General features: G+C 36.6%; 1 protein-coding gene and 1 pseudogene across 2 annotated transcripts; both read left to right on the forward strand.

Moving 5' to 3' along the window:
- The first annotated feature begins 453 nt into the window (after nt 1-453).
- LOC129360057 (inhibitor of nuclear factor kappa-B kinase subunit alpha-like) lies at nt 454-10042 on the forward strand (annotated as a pseudogene).
- An 895-nt stretch (nt 10043-10937) lies between these two features.
- On the forward strand, nt 10938-18144 carry erlin1 (ER lipid raft associated 1). 2 transcript variants are annotated; one of them, XM_055030171.1, is made up of 12 exons: nt 10938-11008; nt 11845-11973; nt 12646-12727; nt 13019-13065; nt 13177-13238; nt 13335-13460; nt 13579-13652; nt 13820-13878; nt 14001-14092; nt 14176-14265; nt 14340-14419; nt 15352-18144. In XM_055030171.1, exons 2-12 carry the CDS (start codon nt 11861-11863, stop codon nt 15529-15531), a joined length of 1005 nt encoding a protein of 334 aa, XP_054886146.1. In that variant the 5' UTR covers nt 10938-11008; nt 11845-11860; the 3' UTR covers nt 15532-18144. The 2 variants fall into 2 exon arrangements, with proteins under 2 accessions (XP_054886146.1, XP_054886145.1); XM_055030170.1 differs by having other exon boundaries at nt 10943-11030.
- Nucleotides 18145-18742: the final 598 nt, after the last annotated feature.

The following is an 18742-nucleotide window of genomic DNA, read 5'->3' on the forward strand; positions in this document are numbered from 1 at the left end:
ACGTTAATGGTCAGAACTCAAGTAATTGCCTTTTTACCAAATACTTTTATACTGTTACTTGATTAATTTCTCGGATGGCCACTTTTTGCTTTTAAGTGACTAAAACTTTGAGTACAAATTTGGGGTTTGTAATGACACAAAACGCGTAATTTGGCGCCATCTAGTGGCGGTGCCAGACTTCTTCGTCTTTGTAATTGCTGGGGAATTTCCTAACTTTTGGTGGTAACAAAAAAGTTTGTTCAAAAGTAGCAACAAAAAGTTACTTCTTTTGTAGTTTATGTACACTTTTTTATGCGGTTCTAACTTGAATGTGAGACAAAAGAGAATAAGAAACCTCAACAATTAACACAAAAATCACGCGTGTCAAATGAAGCGCCATGAAAATGTCACGTTTTTTCAGCGGTGTGAAACACGCATGCGCAGAGCTCCACTCCTTACTTTCACTTTATCGCTGACGTTGGAGTCAGTGAAGTCACTCTCTGTGAATTCCCACCACCAACAACAACAAACTATATACGCAAACCTCACCTTAGAGTCATGCTAATCTGGTGAAGTTGTCATTGGGCCGGGCCACCGTCTTCTTACACAGACACTGAAATGAGCAGGACCGTAAACAACATGGTTAGCTAACTGACGAGACAATGTTCTGACAGAAACAACAAACTGTTTTTGGCGACTGGCGACTCTGACCGCAAGGAAAGGTGAGTTTACAAGGTTTGTGGCGCCACGGTTACCTTTAAAAGGCCTATTGTTTGATATAATTAAGGTTTTTAAACTTTATGGAGATGGAGTGCTACAATAACAGCTGACCAAAATAGCTTTTAGCCCCAGAAACACCAAGTCTGAGGTGGCATCCTTTTATAAGGCGTAATATCTTTATTATGTTGTTATTTTCATGTGGAATATGGTGGAGCGGTCTTTGTACAAATGTTTTTTTTTCTTAGTTTTGACAAGTAATATATGCTGTACAAGACAACCTATTGAATATTGTACGACTTAAACCATAAATTTGTTTCACACCTCAATAAATTAAACGTCATTGAAAAGTGAATTAATTTCAATAGTTTGACAAGATGAAGAAAACTCAGATTTCTTAGTTTATTTACACACAGACTGTTGGTTTAAATTGTTATGGCTCACAGCTGTTTCTCAAAAAATTAGAATATTTTTTAAACTAAAATGCTGGCTTTTGTATGTCCACATATAGTAAATACACCACGTGTTTGGTGTTCCTTTTGCATAAAACACTTAAACTAAGGGGCGTGGCATGAAGAAGACACACCTCCTAGGTTACTTAAATAAAATAAAATGAAGTTAGTTTTAGACATAATGTGAAGAGGCAAGTTGTTACAGCATTTAGACGCAGCTGCAACAAATCTGATCACCAAATCGCCATGAACATTTGGGAGTGTATAGCGTTATGGATGATTTAGCTTACTAAAACACTGAAACAGCTTCACACTATAGTAGTCCCACAGTGTCGGGGCTTGCAATACCTTATCTGGTTTTTAATGTTTACAGTTGAATTGTTTGCACACCATGGAGCGTCCTACCCTGAAAAAGAGCCCAACATGCATCAATTGGACAAATAAAGAAAGACTCGGGGTGGGAGGCTTTGGGCATGTCTACCTGTACCAACACAATGTAAGTTTTAAACAAGCCATCTGTTGTCCCGAAGAAAATAAAGTCCAGACTGATCAAACTTTACTCTCATATTCTCGGAGCAGGAGTCGGGAGAGAAGATTGCTGTGAAACTTTGCCGCCTGGACCTGAGTGTGAAGAATAAAGAACGGTGGAGCAGGGAGATTCAAATCATGAGGAAGTAAGAGTTTTATTGGATGATTGCATTGATCATATAGTCTTTTAACAATTTACACCCCACATCGCAAACTTGCCAAAAATAAAAAAAACAACATATTTGTTGCAATTTTTGTTTTACAGGCTGAACCATGTGAATATTGTTCAGGCCAGAGAAGTACCAGAAGATGTGACCTCCATCGCTCTCAACGACCTACCTCTGCTCGCCATGGAGTACTGTGCTAAAGGAGATCTACGCAAGGTACCAAAGGCTTGTTTCAAAAAGAATCTGAATAAGTATTTTTGAACTTTGGAGCTTAACAGATCAAGTGATTTTATTTAGGTGTTGAATAAACCAGAAAATTGTTGTGGACTGAAGGAGAGTGAAGTCCTGTCTCTTCTCAGTGACATTGGTAAAGTTTTCATCTGCCTTCACTTTGATTAAAAGTTCACTTAAATTACATATGTATGTAAACTGACTTTATTTTGTGAAAACAGGCTCTGGTATCCAGTATCTCCATGAAAATAAGATTATTCACAGAGACCTAAAACCAGAGAACATTGTTCTGCAAGAGATTGATGGAAAGGTCTGTAATTTCTATTTTCTTACATGTATTTTGCCAGTGTAGTGTAATGTTACTCCTTTGTTCAATGTTTAACTGTATAAATGTGGCTTTCTGCTCTGAAGCTTGTCCATAAAATCATAGACCTAGGATATGCAAAAGATCTGGATCAAGGAAGTCTTTGTACATCCTTTGTTGGGACTCTTCAATACCTGGTAAGTAAGTGTTGCATCAGTGACTGATGTCTTCTCAGATAATAGTCAGAAATCTTAAGCTTAACCTCTTGTGTATGTGTGGCAGGCTCCAGAGTTGTTTGAGAGTAAGCCATACACTGTGACGGTGGATTACTGGAGTTTTGGGACGGTTATTTTTGAATGCATTTGCGGTTTTCGACCCTTTCTGCACAACATGCAGCCAGTACAGTGGTAAGTCAATGATACATAATCGTTATATACTAGGAATTTTAAGAGTCTCCCAGGTTAGGTAGAATTGTTGATTTCCAGCAACTCATCAATTTTGGTAAAAATGTAATGATGTCCACCGTATTATCCTGTGTAACCAACCAAAGGTCAAAGTTGGCTGTTCAAATGATTGGGAAGTTGAGTGGAATATTCTCCAAGCTGCTTAGACTCTGCTGAGAAACACGACAAACCTTCAGGTTGTTACATATCATCTGTAACAATTTTGAACTACCTGTATGACCTGTTTATGGTCTCCTCCTGCTGCCAGAAGTGACACTGTCTCCAACCAAATGCATGTTTCACAATGATGTTTTTGTTGGAGAACCGAAAGGTTTGTGGCATCAAATAAAATGCAAATAAGAGGTTAAAAAATTTACAAATGATGAGTTTTGAGGTCTTTTTTGACATGAGTGAAACAGATCTGATAATTATTCAGCAGGAACATTGCAAGAATTGATTAACTAAGAAACCCAAATAGTAGTAGTTAGTAGTAGTTAGTTAGTAATGGTGACAGCTGTGTGTAATGGTGGCAGCTGTGCCGACTTTTAGAGCTTGTGACAAATTGAAGCTTTCAGAAAGACGATAAAGTGATTGAAGATAAGGGAGACAGCACTGCATATGAATCATAGAAAGGCTCCTTTTGAACATTTTGAGGAATTTAGGATCTTTTTTTGATTTGCATATTTTCTTTTTTTTTTTTTTTTAGGATAAACAAAGTCAAGAACAAAGGTCCTAAAGACATTATGGCGGTAGAGGACATGAATGGAGAAATTCGGTTCTCAGCACATCTGTCATATCCCAACAACCTCAGCAAGTAAAGACAGAAATTTACTTTTTTCCGATCGACCAGTGAAGATTGCCTCATTGTGAGAAACTAGTCTCCAAAATATGTGTATATGTGTTTTGTCTGTGTACCAGGCCGCTACTGGAGCCAATTGAGTGTCTCCTGCAGATGCTCCTACTCTGGGATCCTGCTTTCCGTGGTGGAGGTCCGGATCCAAAAACAAACAAGCCACGATGTTTCACCTTACTGGACAATATTCTCAACATGAAGGTTGAAAACATTCATTGTATTTTTGCCTGAAAGCTTTTTCTAAACTACAGCCAAGCAAATCTCTAGCTAGTAACATTCTGCCTGTGCTGTTTCAGATTATGCATGTCTTGGACATGACATCAGCCCAGCTGCACTCGATGGTTTTGGGTGTGGAGGAGAGTTTTCTCTGCCTGCAGCGTCGTCTAGAGGCTCAGACTCAGGCACACATCTCTCCTGAGAGTCAGGAGTTGCTGCTGGAGACAGGAAACACCCTTGACCCACGGTGGGCGCCCATGCAGTGTCTGCCAGACGGTTTGGTATGTGACACAAATAAGTCATACAGTAGTTGCTTATGCTGCGTGGCAAACAGTGTCTACTCTCTTTAGGCACATGTTTGTTGTTAAAATTGTCCTGTTCTTTGTCTTTGATTTGAAGCAGTGAATTTATATTTGTTTATGTGGAACTTTGTGTTTCTGAAAAGGAACAAAGTGTGTGATTAGTTTGCAACAACAAACAAAGCAGTGTATATGAAGTAAGCATGGAAATCATGGTGTAATGGTACCCACATGTACCAAATAAATGCAGTGTTGTTTTATACCTGAACATATGCAGATTGTTTCTACTAACTTTAAAAAGTGACATCGAAACATACCAGACAGGACAGTTCCGAAACTCTATTGTTGGGAACATTAAGGTTTCCATTCATTCATGAAAAAAATCTTTATAACTGTTAAAACATAGTTGTACACATCTGAAGGAGACACTCAATTGGCTCCAGCAGCTTGTTCTGCACTTAACTGAATGGCTCACTTCCAGGAATGTCATCCTGAATGTTAGCATTCCTGGTATCAGCTGGAGTCCAAATCCAGCTGACTGCAGCATTGAACCAGTCCAAAATGCTACACAGCACATCAGATTCAATCATGACCACTCTCTCTGACCAGAGGAGAATCCCCAACTGCTGCCCTTTTATGGAGCATTCAAGTATAGCTCGTGCACTAAATTGTCTCTATATCAAAACAACTCCAAGGTGATTTTATTCTCAAATGTCCGCATTGTCTTTACTTCAAAATTCCATCCATTTGCCCCTCCTTCTGTTTAATTCTACAATCGCCACTTTTTATTTGTCTATCTTGGTTGAATCAAACTAAAGTAAATACCAAACTGATTTTGTTGTTGTTCATTTAGTTTTTTTTTTTTTTTTTTTTTTTTTTTTGTGGAATTTTACAACCCTAATGGAAACTATAGACTACAATTTGTTTTCTTTCAGACTATCTGGCCAGTGTAATTTTTTGAAAAATAAATGACCTCTGCATTATGTGGGCAATGTACTTTTAAATTCTATTACTTTCTCAAAAACTAGGAATAGACTTGCACCTAATGTCAGTGTCTTTATTTTGTTTTTTTTTTTAAAAAAAAAAAATTATTTGTTGGTACTTTTAGCGCGGCTGGGACGCCTCCATAGTGTTCCTGTTTGATAAGAGCCTTACCAAGTACTCAGGACCCCTGACTGCCAGACCCCTGCCAGACAGTGTTAACTTTATCGGTAAGACATTTTACTCTACTCGACGGAATTTCTTTTTCTTGTTTTTTTTAACTTTTGGAAAATTTTGACATTTAAATTTTAGAAATTGTTTATATTTTATTGCGTAAATCTGCAAGATTTTGACCTTTTATAAGGCGCTCTTCAGACATGGCATGAACACATGTTTTGACTGATTTAGATGATGGTAGTCAAGCCTCCCTTGTCACACACGTTATTATAATCTGACCTGAATGATCAGATCCATTTTCCTGCTTTACTTGCAAATAAACCCACAGTCACTCCATACAGGGAGCAGTAACAACAACATTGCATTTGCATTTCAGGTTTTCCAGAACAGTGAAACATCAGACTCCTGCAAGCTGCTCTAGACATTTATTATTCACTGGTTAAAATACAAGAAAGTTGAATGGAAATGAAAGCCTTGATGACATATAACTTTGGATTATTGAGCTCTTAAAGAAACTGAAATCATTCAAAGAATTGTATATCTTGTATCACTTTTCTATTTATCTGTTGATCTACTTCTTTCTTCACTTCTGGGTAGTTACCTTTGACCAATGGCGTAGTGACATTTTTATAACGATGTTTTTTTATGTCTACTATAATCTAGAGTTATAGTTTTATTTCTCTGATATGGCCAAAAAAACACAAGCAATGCCTGGACCTTATATAGTTTTGTTGGCAAGCAGCCCACCACCTGCCCTTCTAATTCTTCTCCAACAAGTCATGCTGTGATTTTGAGTTTTTTTCAATGACAAAATTCAAAGAATAAGACAAGCAATGTGTGATTCAGAAAATGCAAATATTTCTTGCATTTTTGCAAGAAATATGAAAGAAATATGTGCAAGTCAGAAGTGGGAAGCATTTTATCTGATTTGATGTCTCAGTCAGATAAAATGTTTGGAGTGCTTTCACACTTTGGTTTAGTTCTTGATGGATTCAATTGGATTACCCAGGATGGTAGTACCATGTTTGAATCGGATCTGTGAATACTGACTGCTCTGGTTCCTTTTATTTATTTATAATACATTCTTTAAATGCCACCTTCATAATAATTAGGTGTCATTTATGTTTTTATGCCTTCTGTTTTATGCTCAGTCAGGGAAACAAAGACACAGCTGCCCCTGTCTCCTCTTAGAAAGGTGTGGGGAGAAGCCCTCAGCTACATATGTGGTCTTAAGGAGGACTACCTGCGGCTGTACCAGGGGCAGAGAGCTGCAATGTAAGTGCCTCAAAATGCCGTAGACACACTAACTCATTCAAACTTACCTCCTGTATTATTTCTATGTCTGCAGGCTAAGTCTGCTGCGTTACAACTCCACCTTGACGCAGTACAAGCACCGCCTCTTCTCCTACTCACAACAGCTCCACGCTAAGCTAGCTATCTTTAAGACCAGCATCCAGCAGGATCTCGAACAATACACCAAGCAGAGCAACAGCGGCATCTGTCAGTAGTGATTCATTTCTTCCTGTGATACGCAAAGTTGTTTTTCTGAAAACTCAAGTGAACTTCCTGCTTCTGTGTGTTTATTATGTTCAGCTTCAGAGAAGATGCAGCGGGCATGGCAAGAAAATGAACAGAAGGCTGATGGGTTTACACAGGTATGGAATCTGTAAACACAACACAGTGCTTTGAAGAAAATAAAAAAATCTGTGCTAAGGGATATTTTGTGCTGTAGGTTGCAAATGTGTCGGGTCTTGACGAAGAGATATTGGCGCTACATTCTGAAATTGTGGAGTTGCAGCGGAGTCCGTTTGCCAGGAGACAAGGAGATGTGATGGAGAAGTTGTCAGTAGCTTTCTTTTAAGTTATTTTTTACAAGTGTCCATGTGTTTCTGAAATAGTGTCTATCTTCTCTGTCAATTGACTTTAATTGCTTAATACAGTAATTATGCCAAATAAAAACTTTGAAAGCTATAAAAATGTTAGACAAATGTCAACCCTAACACAAAAATTATAAAGGTGGTGCTCACTTGTTTATTGTTTGTCTCTTTTCCAGTGAAGAAAAGGCTGTTGAACTCTACAAGCAACTGAAAACTAAATGCAAAAGTTAGTACAAAAATTACAGATTCAAAACATAAAATTTCAGCTACCTGGAATTGAAAATAATAGAATAGAATTTAATGAAATAATGCTTCATCATGATCTATTTATTAGACATAAATCGACATAGTAGTTATTTCACTTTATTTTTAACATTATGTTTTATGGATTACTAAAAACCAAAATTACATTAAGACTACAGAAAAAAGAATTTTTAAATCAAAACTGTCAACTTACTTAAAGTGTCCATGTATACAAAATATCTATTCTATACTTGATAAAAGCTCTTTTTAATTCAGCTTCAGTGGTTAAAGAATATCCACTGAAGTGTTATCCTAACTTTTTCTGCCACAGTTTTTCCTTCCACTCAACTTTCTATTAATGTCTAAATTTTCTTGTGGATGGTGTCCATTACTTGCTGATGGATAGCTGTTTTCCCTATGATTGTGTAAGCAATAACATGACAATGACATAAGAGTTTTTAATCTTTTTCCCATTGGTTTTATGTAATTTTGGTTTTTAATTATATTTAAGTGATTAACCTCAAATTTACACTTTAAATTTATACTCTGCAACTGTGAGTAATTCCTTTTTATAATGTATCTGACTTTTTGAACTGAATTACTGAAATAACTAACATGTTTCCTGCAGGTAACGACCCTCCACATGGCTACAGTGATAGCTCAGACATGGTGCGGACAATACTTCAAACGGTTCAGAATCAGGACAGAGTTTTAAAAGACCTCTACACTCATCTAAGGTGATTTACTCATTAGGTACACATACAAACTAGTAAATCTCAGTGCAGCTGGATATGCATTTTATTGCGTTTCTGTCTGTGTGGGGCCACTTGATTTTGTAGTGCGATCCTGATGTGTAAGCAGCGCATCGTGGATTTGTTCCCTAAACTAGAAAAGGCTGTTGTGAACATCAAAGCTGCAGAAACTGAAGTGATGCAAATGCAAACAAAGAGACAGAAAGAGTTCTGGTTCCTTCTCAAGATTGCCTGTGTAAGTATGTCAGAAATGCTCAATAAATATTGCTAAAGCTCTGTGATATGAAATCTAGTCATCATACAATCATGGAGCTTTGTACCTTACAAAGTGTGTGATTTTGTCTGCAGGCTCAGAGCAACTCTCAGCTGTCGTCACTAAAACAAAACAGCCGAGTGACGGGTAAGATTTGTGTGAATTTACATGCTTCCCTTTGTCTTTCACTTTGCTATTGGTGCATCTGAATTTCCACAATGAGGAACAATAAAGGATATTTCTATTTCTATACTGTGCAAAGACAAATGGCCAGAGGTCCCTCCCTCTGTTCATTCAACCTTGTGAAAATGTTACAGGAAGAGAATAAGTGCTGCTCTTGTAGCTAAAGTCTTTGCACAATTTTCCCTTTTGAATAAATGTATTTGTTTGATTTTTAGAAAGTATTAGTAATAATATGATACTATAGCAAATGATTTGTTTAATAAGTGTGGAATATTGCATCCTGTGAAAAAACTAAATCTTTGATGTGCTGTTGTGTTTTTCTTTCTTTTTCTTTGTCTTGCTTTTCTTCTTTCACTAATATCAGTATAACCACATACACAGCAGGGGATCTGGTCTTATAATTGTTACGTTGTTGGAAAAAGAGTGCCCTGCAAATTTAGTCTCATGTCTTTTTCAGTGAAACGGTTCAACAACTTCTGGATGAAAATCAGCGCTACCTGAATCATTTTACATCCCTGATGCAAGATGCCACCCAAGAATTGAAGCAAAGTGTTATGGTCAGTACGAAGTGGCTAATCGTTATGCTAACTGATGTGTAAAAGTAGTGCAGGTAGGGAAGTGAGCCGATTAAGTAAGTTAGGCACACAACTCCTGATTTCTGTCTGAGTAAATTTTTTACAAAAAAAAGGGTGTCTGAGCTTAGATTTATTTATTTTTTAATTGCTGTAGGGGATTGAACAGATTTCTTTGTTTTTCTACACTTTTACTTCTCAATGCAAAAAGACACCTTTCTCATTTAATGCAGTAAAAATTATCAACCTTTTATACGTATATTTTGGTAAAACTTAAATTTGAAGTAATGAAAATGTAGACGTCTGACTCTGGAAACCAGTGTTAACATAAGTGAAAGGTTTTGGTAAGTGCTGTATGAATAGTGTTTTTTTTCTCTTTCTCCACAGGATCAGGACTGGAGCTGGGTTGAGCTTGGAGCAAACAAAGTGGATTCTCAGTAGCTCTAAGAGCTTTCAGAAAATGCATACTTTGATATGCCTTTCCTGGGGCTAAACTATCTGACATCTTTCTGTTTTGAGTTGTGTAATTACCGTAAATAATAATATAATAACAATAATATATGCAACATCATGACAAAGTAAGCTATGCATGTTTTAGGTTCATATATTACAGAATGTTAACAAATGTTTTCAGCTAGAACGTTTATTTTTTTCGAAATTAATTGGAGTTAGGCACTGTTTTGATAAAACTGCACGGTGAAATGTGAAGAAAGTTTTATAAATGTTAAAAACATGCAATAATTCACCTTATTTTCTTTATTGCTTATCTCTCTTTTTAACTGTATATGCAAACCAATTAAAAGCTGCTGACAATATTTTCAGAAAGTTATTCATATACTAAAAGGAGATGAAAGAACAGAGCTAGAAAATTCAAGATCCTATATTAAAAGAATGAGTATAATATGAGACATAACCATCTCATGAGAAATCATGTGAAATACCTTTCTGAGCTGCAAAGGGTTGAGATTGCGGAACGAGTGTGAGGGGCAGCAAACAGTTATAGACTACAATAGAATGGAAATATTCTTTATCGTCCCACAGTGGGCAAATTCAAGTGTACAAGCAGCAGACTAAGGTAAATGGGAGCATTCATATTCACAAAGACAAACAATATAAAATCAAGCGTAAACGACTGTACAGTGTGGACAAATTTACAATATAAAAAAATATTACTGTGCAATTATTAAAAACAAAATAGTCTGATTAAAAGAAATGTGCAAATGAGTTGAATAATTTAAAGAATGAACTATGTAGAAAAAATTAAAATGGGGCACCCAGCTGATTATTATGCATGAAAAAAAAAGTTCCACATATTACTTAAATTAGTAGTTTTGAATCAGGCAGAAAATAAAAACAAGAAAAGATTAAAGTCGTTAGTCCTTTAAATAGTCACTAACGATTTGAACTTTTTGACTTGCTGTTTAGCACTCAAATCCAAGCGAAAGAAAATTGGCTGGTCCTCATAACCATACATCTTCAAAGCATCATCAACGATTACTCTTATCTCCACTGAAAAACAAAAAGAAAAACATTTCCGAGGATGAAAAAAATAACACTCTTTCTGGAGCTAAAAGGTTAACTGTTGACGTTTAGTTTTACCCAATACAAGAATATCCAGTTCGAAGCCAAAGGACCCGGTTCTTTAAGGTGATTTGGGCCCAGATATCCGGATCTCAGAAGGGATTCGGAATTCCCAGCCCAGCCCAAGAGCGCTGACAGAAAGCTGCGGGAGGAGGAGGCGGTGTGAGGGGGGGATGGGTCGCTGAAAGATAAAACCAGAGGTGTGGACGGTTCGATATTGTGGTAAATTTATGTCAATAGCCAGCCGTTTACTTTGTCGCTTACATGATTATGTTTATGTTCCAGCAGTGTAGAAGCTGAGGTAGTTTATTAGCTTTCTGCTAAAGTTAGCGTTACGCTCTATATGCTGACAGTTGCTGTCTTCCGAAGAGATAACGAGAGCTAGCTAGCTGAGTCTGCCTTTCAGGCTAGCCTGGTCAAACTAATGCTCAGTCAGCGTCTCTTATCGGCTGTGGTGACTACTCTGACTGATGCATAGGTGTAGTAAAAATGTGCTCTCCTGTTATTTCAAATTATATTTAACTATTTCACTGTTCTACTCATTCTGCAAGCTAATAATTTCTTGTTAGCGTTAGCCTAGCCTTACCTAAACTCACCTGATGTGACAATAGGACGCATTATACTTGCTGGGTGAACTATTGTGCAGTGTCGGATCTCAAAATTGCAAATGAGGGACATTATAGGCCCGTTTTTACGTCTTTTTAAATTAAACTGTGGGCTTCATCTACAAATAACATCTATGTTTTACCGTTTTCTTTATCATCCAGGTCTCATGGCTCAAATATTTCTTCTGCAGCTTTTTGTTGCCTTGTGTATTAAAGAGAATGTGTTGCTTACAGGTCATAAACTGCATCAAAACCTTTTTAAAATCAAGACTTTCAGTATTACTTTCAGCAATAGTTGACCAAGAAATGGGAAGTGGCTGGAAGCTTGTCTGCAGACAGTTTCTGTGTATCTGAACGCATCTTTTATTTTTGGTTTGATGTTGAGTGATACACAAACAGTTAACTGTTTATGCTTCTTTCTTTTCCTGAAGGTGACAGCAAGTGAGGATGACGATGCCGCATGTAGGGGCAGTATTTGCAACAATGGCCGGGATGATGGCCATCCTTTTGCACTCCTCTATTCACAAGATAGAGGAAGGACACCTTGCTGTTTACTACAGGTATTGTTGTATGTAATAATATGGCTTTATTTGACACTTTAAAATGTTAAAGTAGATAGTATCACAAGACTTTGCATTCTAGTGCTACAAGATTATTTAGAATAAATAAGTTGTCATATTTAAGAGGGAAAAAAGCACTGATTTGCTGTTGGATTATTAAATCAGTAATTCTAAAAGATACAACTTTTTCAATCATTTATGATAATTTGTTTTGGGAGGCTGTGTGTGTGTGTGTGTGTGTGGGGAGGAGAACACTTTGTATACAACTCTTGATCAGGATTTAACTGTTATTTCAGAACTGATTAATTAGTGATTACATCTTCTGCTGGTGATTGGTGCAATTCAACAATATCTGTGTCTGTTCCCTGTTTATCTTTACTGTAATTAAGAGATTTCTGATGATTGCAAGCAGGAATGATCGAGGGTTTAAAAGGGTTGAACATCTTACCCTGCAAATAAAAACCATAGTGTCTTTCTGGTACTAAGAAAAAGCGTTAACTTTTAGACTTCATTCTGTGACGACAGTCACATAGTGTCTCCCTGGTAGTTTAGACCAAACTGCCTCCAAAATTTAAGTCAAAACTCTAGTTACACACACTCTGTATCTGTGTGTTTGTGTGAATGTCGTTCTTCATCTATTCTGACCAAAGCATTTGTTTATATTTGTTTCAGGGGTGGCGCATTGCTGACCTCTCCCAATGGCCCAGGATATCACATTATGCTGCCTTTCATCACCACATATAGAGCAGTGCAGGTAATTTCTGCATTTATTTTTTATTTTTCATTTAAATGGAGGGGTTGAAAAGGTCTTGCGTCCTTCAGCGATGATTATGATTTATGTTGTCATCACAGAGCCACAAGATAAAATATTATATTTCTGACAAATCATAATTCCAAGGACATGAATGAACTCATGCCTTTTACATATTTAACAACATTACATTGTTGTTTTAGTTAACATGTTTCAACACTAGTGTCACTTTGCAATAATTTGGGCTTTTATTAAGCTATTATAAAAATGTGTATTATTGGGTCTCTGTTTCAGACCACGCTTCAGACCGATGAGATCAAGAATGTGCCTTGTGGAACAAGGTATGCCCACACCTACTGATGCAATATCTTTTTTGGACACAGACCCACATCCAGAAAATTATTTTATCAAAAATGTATATATTTTTTGTTCTGTCCTCTTTCTCTAAACAGTGGAGGCGTGATGATTTATTTTGACAGGATAGAAGTGGTTAACATGTTGGTCCCTTCAGCAGGTAAAACATGTTCAAATTTCTTCTAACATGAACATTCACTTGACTATCCTTAGTCTGCATAGTTTTTGCTATAATGGTCCGAATCTGTGTTTTCAGTGGTGGATATTGTTAGGAACTACACAGCTGATTATGACAAAACTCTAATTTTCAACAAGATCCATCATGAACTGAACCAGTTCTGCAGCGTGCACACTCTGCAGGAGGTCTACATTGAGTTGTTTGGTGAGAAATTTGACTTTGCTTTGATGTAGTTTTTAGTTGTTATTGTATTTTTTCTCCCTAAACCCTTCAAGTGATATTGATTGCATGTTGACACAATTTGCCTTTTTGTGTCTCGCAGATATTATAGATGAGAATCTGAAGACTGCATTACAGAAGGATCTTAATGCGATGGCACCTGGACTAACAATTCAGGTATTTCAAACGAAAATCTTGAACTGTGATTTCTTCATTTCTCTACTTCATGTCACAAAGTTGGTAAATGATTAATCATTGAACTTTGACTATACTATAAAATTAATAAATTTTGTATCAAAGCATATTGTTTTTCATTCCTCTTTACGTTCACTTGTTGGTTCAAGGCAGTTCGTGTTACCAAGCCAAAGATTCCAGAATCTATCAGGAGGAACTTTGAACTCATGTGAGTTTATAATCCTTTAGTGCACATTTTTTTAAAATATATTTTTAATCCATCCTCTCGGTTGAAAGATGGCAAAACACTTTCCAAAACTTTTTTTTCTTTTGTTTTGTGTGTATGTACAGGGAGGCTGAAAAGACCCGCCTTTTAATAACAGTGCAGACTCAGAAAGTGGTAGAAAAAGAAGCAGAGACTGAAAGGAAGAAAGCCATTATTGGTAAATCTGTTGTTTTAGTGTCTGTGAATCTGCTAATGTCTTGGAGCACAGTTAACTGTTTCCTTCCCTGTTTTACCCAACAGAGGCTCAAAAGGTTGCTCAAGTAGCAGAGATCCAGTACAAGCAGAAAGTCATGGAGAAAGAGACGGAGAAGAAGATTTCTGAAATAGAAGGTTAGCATCGCGTGTTGAGATTCTCAGACGTTTCTGTGACATCCTCGATGGTTTTGAAACTGTTTCTGTTTTAGACGCTGCTTTCCTGGCAAGGGAGAAGGCGAAGGCTGATGCAGAATACTACACTGCTGCCAAATCTGCAGAATCTAACAGGGTAAGAAGATGAATAAATCACTTCTACAGTGGGATCCCAATGGAGTACAATATCATTGAATAGCTCATTTTGTCACTAATAAAACAAAAAAAAAGAAAAACTATGGATAATGTAGGTTCAGTGAAATATCTCTGTTATTTCTTGCCTCCCTAAAACTCGTAGGTTCAATCCAGTTCATTTTCTTGTAAATAAACTTTACAAAAACTGATTCGGTCATATATTCCAATTGATGGGCTTTTGCTTCTCAATCATCTTCAGACTGATTATCCCTGATGCTTCTCCACCTTTTTCTACTTTTCCTTCCACTCAACTCTCCAGTCACATGCCTGCATACAGTCAGGGTTAGGCTTTTGCATTCCTGTTCAAAAGATAATACATTTTTATTGATCTCAAGTATTATTCTCCTGAGATTGAATTTTGGATTTTTACTAGTCATGAGCCATAATCATAAAAAAAGAACATATGCTCTAAATATATCATGATGTGTAAAGAAAATGTATATTTTCTATTTCTTTTTTTCAAATTAAGTTAAATGTTTAATTCATTTAATTAATGAAAGACTTATTTGATTTGTCAATAAGCACAAAGCTGCAGGCAGGATTCAGTTTAGTCTCTCTGACTGTCAGAATATTTAAAGTCTGCATATTATATTTGATAAATGAGGCCAGATGGCAATTTATGCTTCATATACTCCTCCTACCTTTGGCTTTTTTTATCCTCTAGAAATGTAACGTTTTGATTACCCATAAAAATATCCTCCTCAGCTTGAGTCAGATCCTGGACATGTTATTAACTCCTCCCACCCTCTCAAGTTGTTCCAACACCTGGATTGGGTTTATTTTCAGCCTGGATTGTCGTGCTAAGAGACACGCTAGTATTTTCATGAGTGATTTGCATTAATAATGAGCTGTTTTTCTTCTAAATCTTTGCAGCTGAAATTGACACCGGAATACCTGGAGCTCATGAAGTACCAGGCCATAGCGGGTAACAGTAAGATCTACTTTGGCCAGGACATTCCTAACATGTTTGTGGAGGGGACGAACGGCGCTGCTAGACCCGTGCCCTCGCCTTCTTTACCCATCGCTGAACCGGAACTGAGTAAAGCGAAGTAAAAGTCACAGTGAGTCCACAGCTGAGCCTCTGCACAGGGCAGGACGACCTGATGCAAAGCGGTCTTGTCACTGAACATGTGTTGCTTTGCTGCTAGTTTGGTGAACAGCACACTTCAGTCTTAAATCTACATGGTAGAGAGAGAGAAAGTGAAAAGTCAGAGTTTGGGACACACAGTGTGAGTCTTACCAGGAAACGGAACGATGCCGACTTTACGTCTGGGAAGGTGACAGAAAGTACTTACACCTGCTTTTTTTCCTTTTTTTTTTAATTAAATCATTGCAGCGTTTAACTTTGCTTTTGGAGCCGTTTTCATTCCTTATGTGCAGCAGCTATGATTTGTGATCGCCATGAGTTACTGTTTTTCTAACCTCTGGTTTAACTACATTGAAACTTGACTGGTGACACTAATTAAGTTGGATGGAGACGTTTCTAAGTAATTAAAGTCATCTGTGCCATTTGTTTTTCTTTTAACAAGTTAGTGGTTGGCTGTCCTCTCTTAGTCCACGCCTGAGAACAATTGATTAACACCTCATGCTGCTCCTGGTGACGTTTTGGCACTTAGGCTGGTTGAATGCAAATGTTTCAACATTAAAGACACAATGAAAATAATCCCAGCTGTTAATCTTCCTTTCACTCAGAGATCTGGAAGTTTTGTGGAGCAGAGTGGATAAATAAGATTGTTGGCTGTTTGCTTTATTTTTATGGATGATTTTAATTTGTAATCTGTTGGTTTGCTGACTTTCTGTGACACTTACTGTGAAGGAAAAGGGACATAACTCATATTTTTTGTCTCATAAAACTAAATTAAGATGCTTGACATGGAGTAAATCAGTAAAGGTGGGGGAATTTCTTTTGTCAGGCTGTCGGCATGTTGGTATGGTTTTGATTAACAGGGCTATGCATGTTTTTTTTGTTTTGTTTTTTAATTCAGATAAATAAAACCCATGATTGTCTCCTTACACAGCTTGTTCAGATATGATTAAATGTAAATTCTCAGGACGTTTTAGTTTATTCTAATTATTGTTTGACTTATTATTGAGCAATGCTTTGCTTTTACGTCAAAAATAAAAAAGAAAGTAAACAAAAAATTGTTTTCAAGCCTAAACTGAACGAATGATGATGGTTTGATTGCACCGAACACCTTTTTGTATGCAGTCAACTCACAGTAGCTGTCTATATTGTGAGGATAAGCTTTTGTTGAGGTTGAAGTAAATCTTCCAATTTTGTCATTGTTTACTTTTTCTACTCTTAAAATTTGACTGGAAACTTCTGATAATTTGCTAATGACTGTAATGTTGATGGGTTTTCAGGGTTTAATGGCAACACGCATCTGATTAGTAATAAGCGGTTAAACATACAGTTGTGCTCAAAATATCAGCAGTGGGTTTAAAACGGAAAGTTTTTAACCTTTGCTTTCTATATATCTGAATTATTATTTTTGATGTCAATTATTGAGGACAAAAATAATCAAACTTGCTATGTCTACAGAAATTGAGGATAAGGGAATATTAGGATATTCAAACTCAAACATGTGATGCATAAACTGAAGAAAATTCTTGAGCTTTCAGCTCTTTGACTCGCTGGAATAATATTTAGTTGTTTATCATGTTCCTAAGTGCTTCACATCTGTAGCATGGAGTCTACTTCTGGTTCCTGTGATCACGTTTTCCAGCCTCCATCTTAGATCAGTGTTTGGTGGTTAACTGCTTTGTCTCTTTGTCCACATCTTTTTGGTTTTGGGTTCAATTATAAAGCATTTAAGATCATTTCAGCAAAGCAGCCACCATTTAACACGGTTTCCTTTTTTCCAAGTCAACTTTTTAATCAAAATACCATGAAAATATTTCTGTTGTACTCAGGTTCCATTGACCAATACATCATACCTACAAATTGAAAGCTCGCTAGGGCCTCTCTCTTAATTAATGACTCAGTAACATGAACATTCATGGCTGTTGTCACTGTTGGTTTTCTATTATTCCACTACACCTGCCAGCAAATTATTGGCTTTCACCTAGAACAGTGATTGATCTTTTAGCACTGCTATTATTTTCAACACAACTGTGTTTGTTCAGTTTTATTGTAATTTAATTTCAAACTAATCCCAGGAATAAGTATTTCAAGATAAAGGCTGATATTGCAAGTTGGTGCTAGAATTTAATGGGTTTTTGGGTTTTTTAATGCTTTTCTTTCATTTTAGGCTTCTTTAACTTTAATCATCTTTTGCGATACAGAATTCAAGCCTTAATTATTAAAGGGGGTCACTCCCAGAGATGCACTCACAGACTGAAACATTTAGTAGTCCCATAAACTAAAAAGAGGCACAACCTGGATTCTAGTAGACAAACGCAGCATGCAGTGGACACTACTAATGCTCGTTTGCCTGACCTCTACGCTCTGCATTGCTTTGGTGATGGGTTCAAATGTTGATGCAAAAGGAGGGGTATGAATCACTTATGAAATTTATTTTTTGTTAATATTTTGTACAATCCATGAAATCGAAACATTGTCTTCTTGTTTTAAAAGGTTTTTATGCAAACATGTTTTCCAGTTTTGACAATGTTCTTATGTAAAAAAACAAAAAAAAAGATAATAAAACCTATTTTGGTACCTCTCCTGTGTGGTGTAATGTGTGAGTGTGTGGGTTGGTTGATGGGTGGGTGGTCAGTGTGTAGTACTCCTCAGTGCCAGCAGATGGTGAGTTTACAGTGTGCTGAACAAAGGCAGCCAGCCGTATACATGTTGCTTATAAAGGAAAGCTTTAGCAAGTAGAGGAAGTTGGTGAGAAACAGTCCAACTTTGGGGTTACTGTGTATAAAAATATGCAATATTTGAAAGGATGCAGAAGTTGAATATATTTGAGAAATAAACACTGAAACTTCATATCCTCTTTTATAATCAGAATTACATAAACAAAACCATGATTTATTCTAGAATCTTTTTTTGTCCAATTTCTCAGTGCTGCATGTTGTCTGACTGAACTTTATGGTAAAATAAGTCACCAAGCCTGTTATATTAGCTAGCTTCAGTTTATGTCATTGGCCAGTAAGTCCCTATATTTATAATAGGGCAAATAACTATTGCATATATCTGTTGACTGATATATTTTCAAAAAAAAAAAGAAAAATCAGAATTTAGAGCCAAATATGTTTATAATATAGAATTAAAGAAAGGATGGACATGCAGTTGTTCTTCAATAATTACATCATTAAA

This window comes from Poeciliopsis prolifica, unplaced genomic scaffold, assembly GCF_027474105.1.
Source record: "Poeciliopsis prolifica strain line A6 unplaced genomic scaffold, Auburn_PproV2 SCAFFOLD005, whole genome shotgun sequence".
Classification (NCBI taxonomy): domain Eukaryota; kingdom Metazoa; phylum Chordata; class Actinopteri; order Cyprinodontiformes; family Poeciliidae; genus Poeciliopsis; species Poeciliopsis prolifica.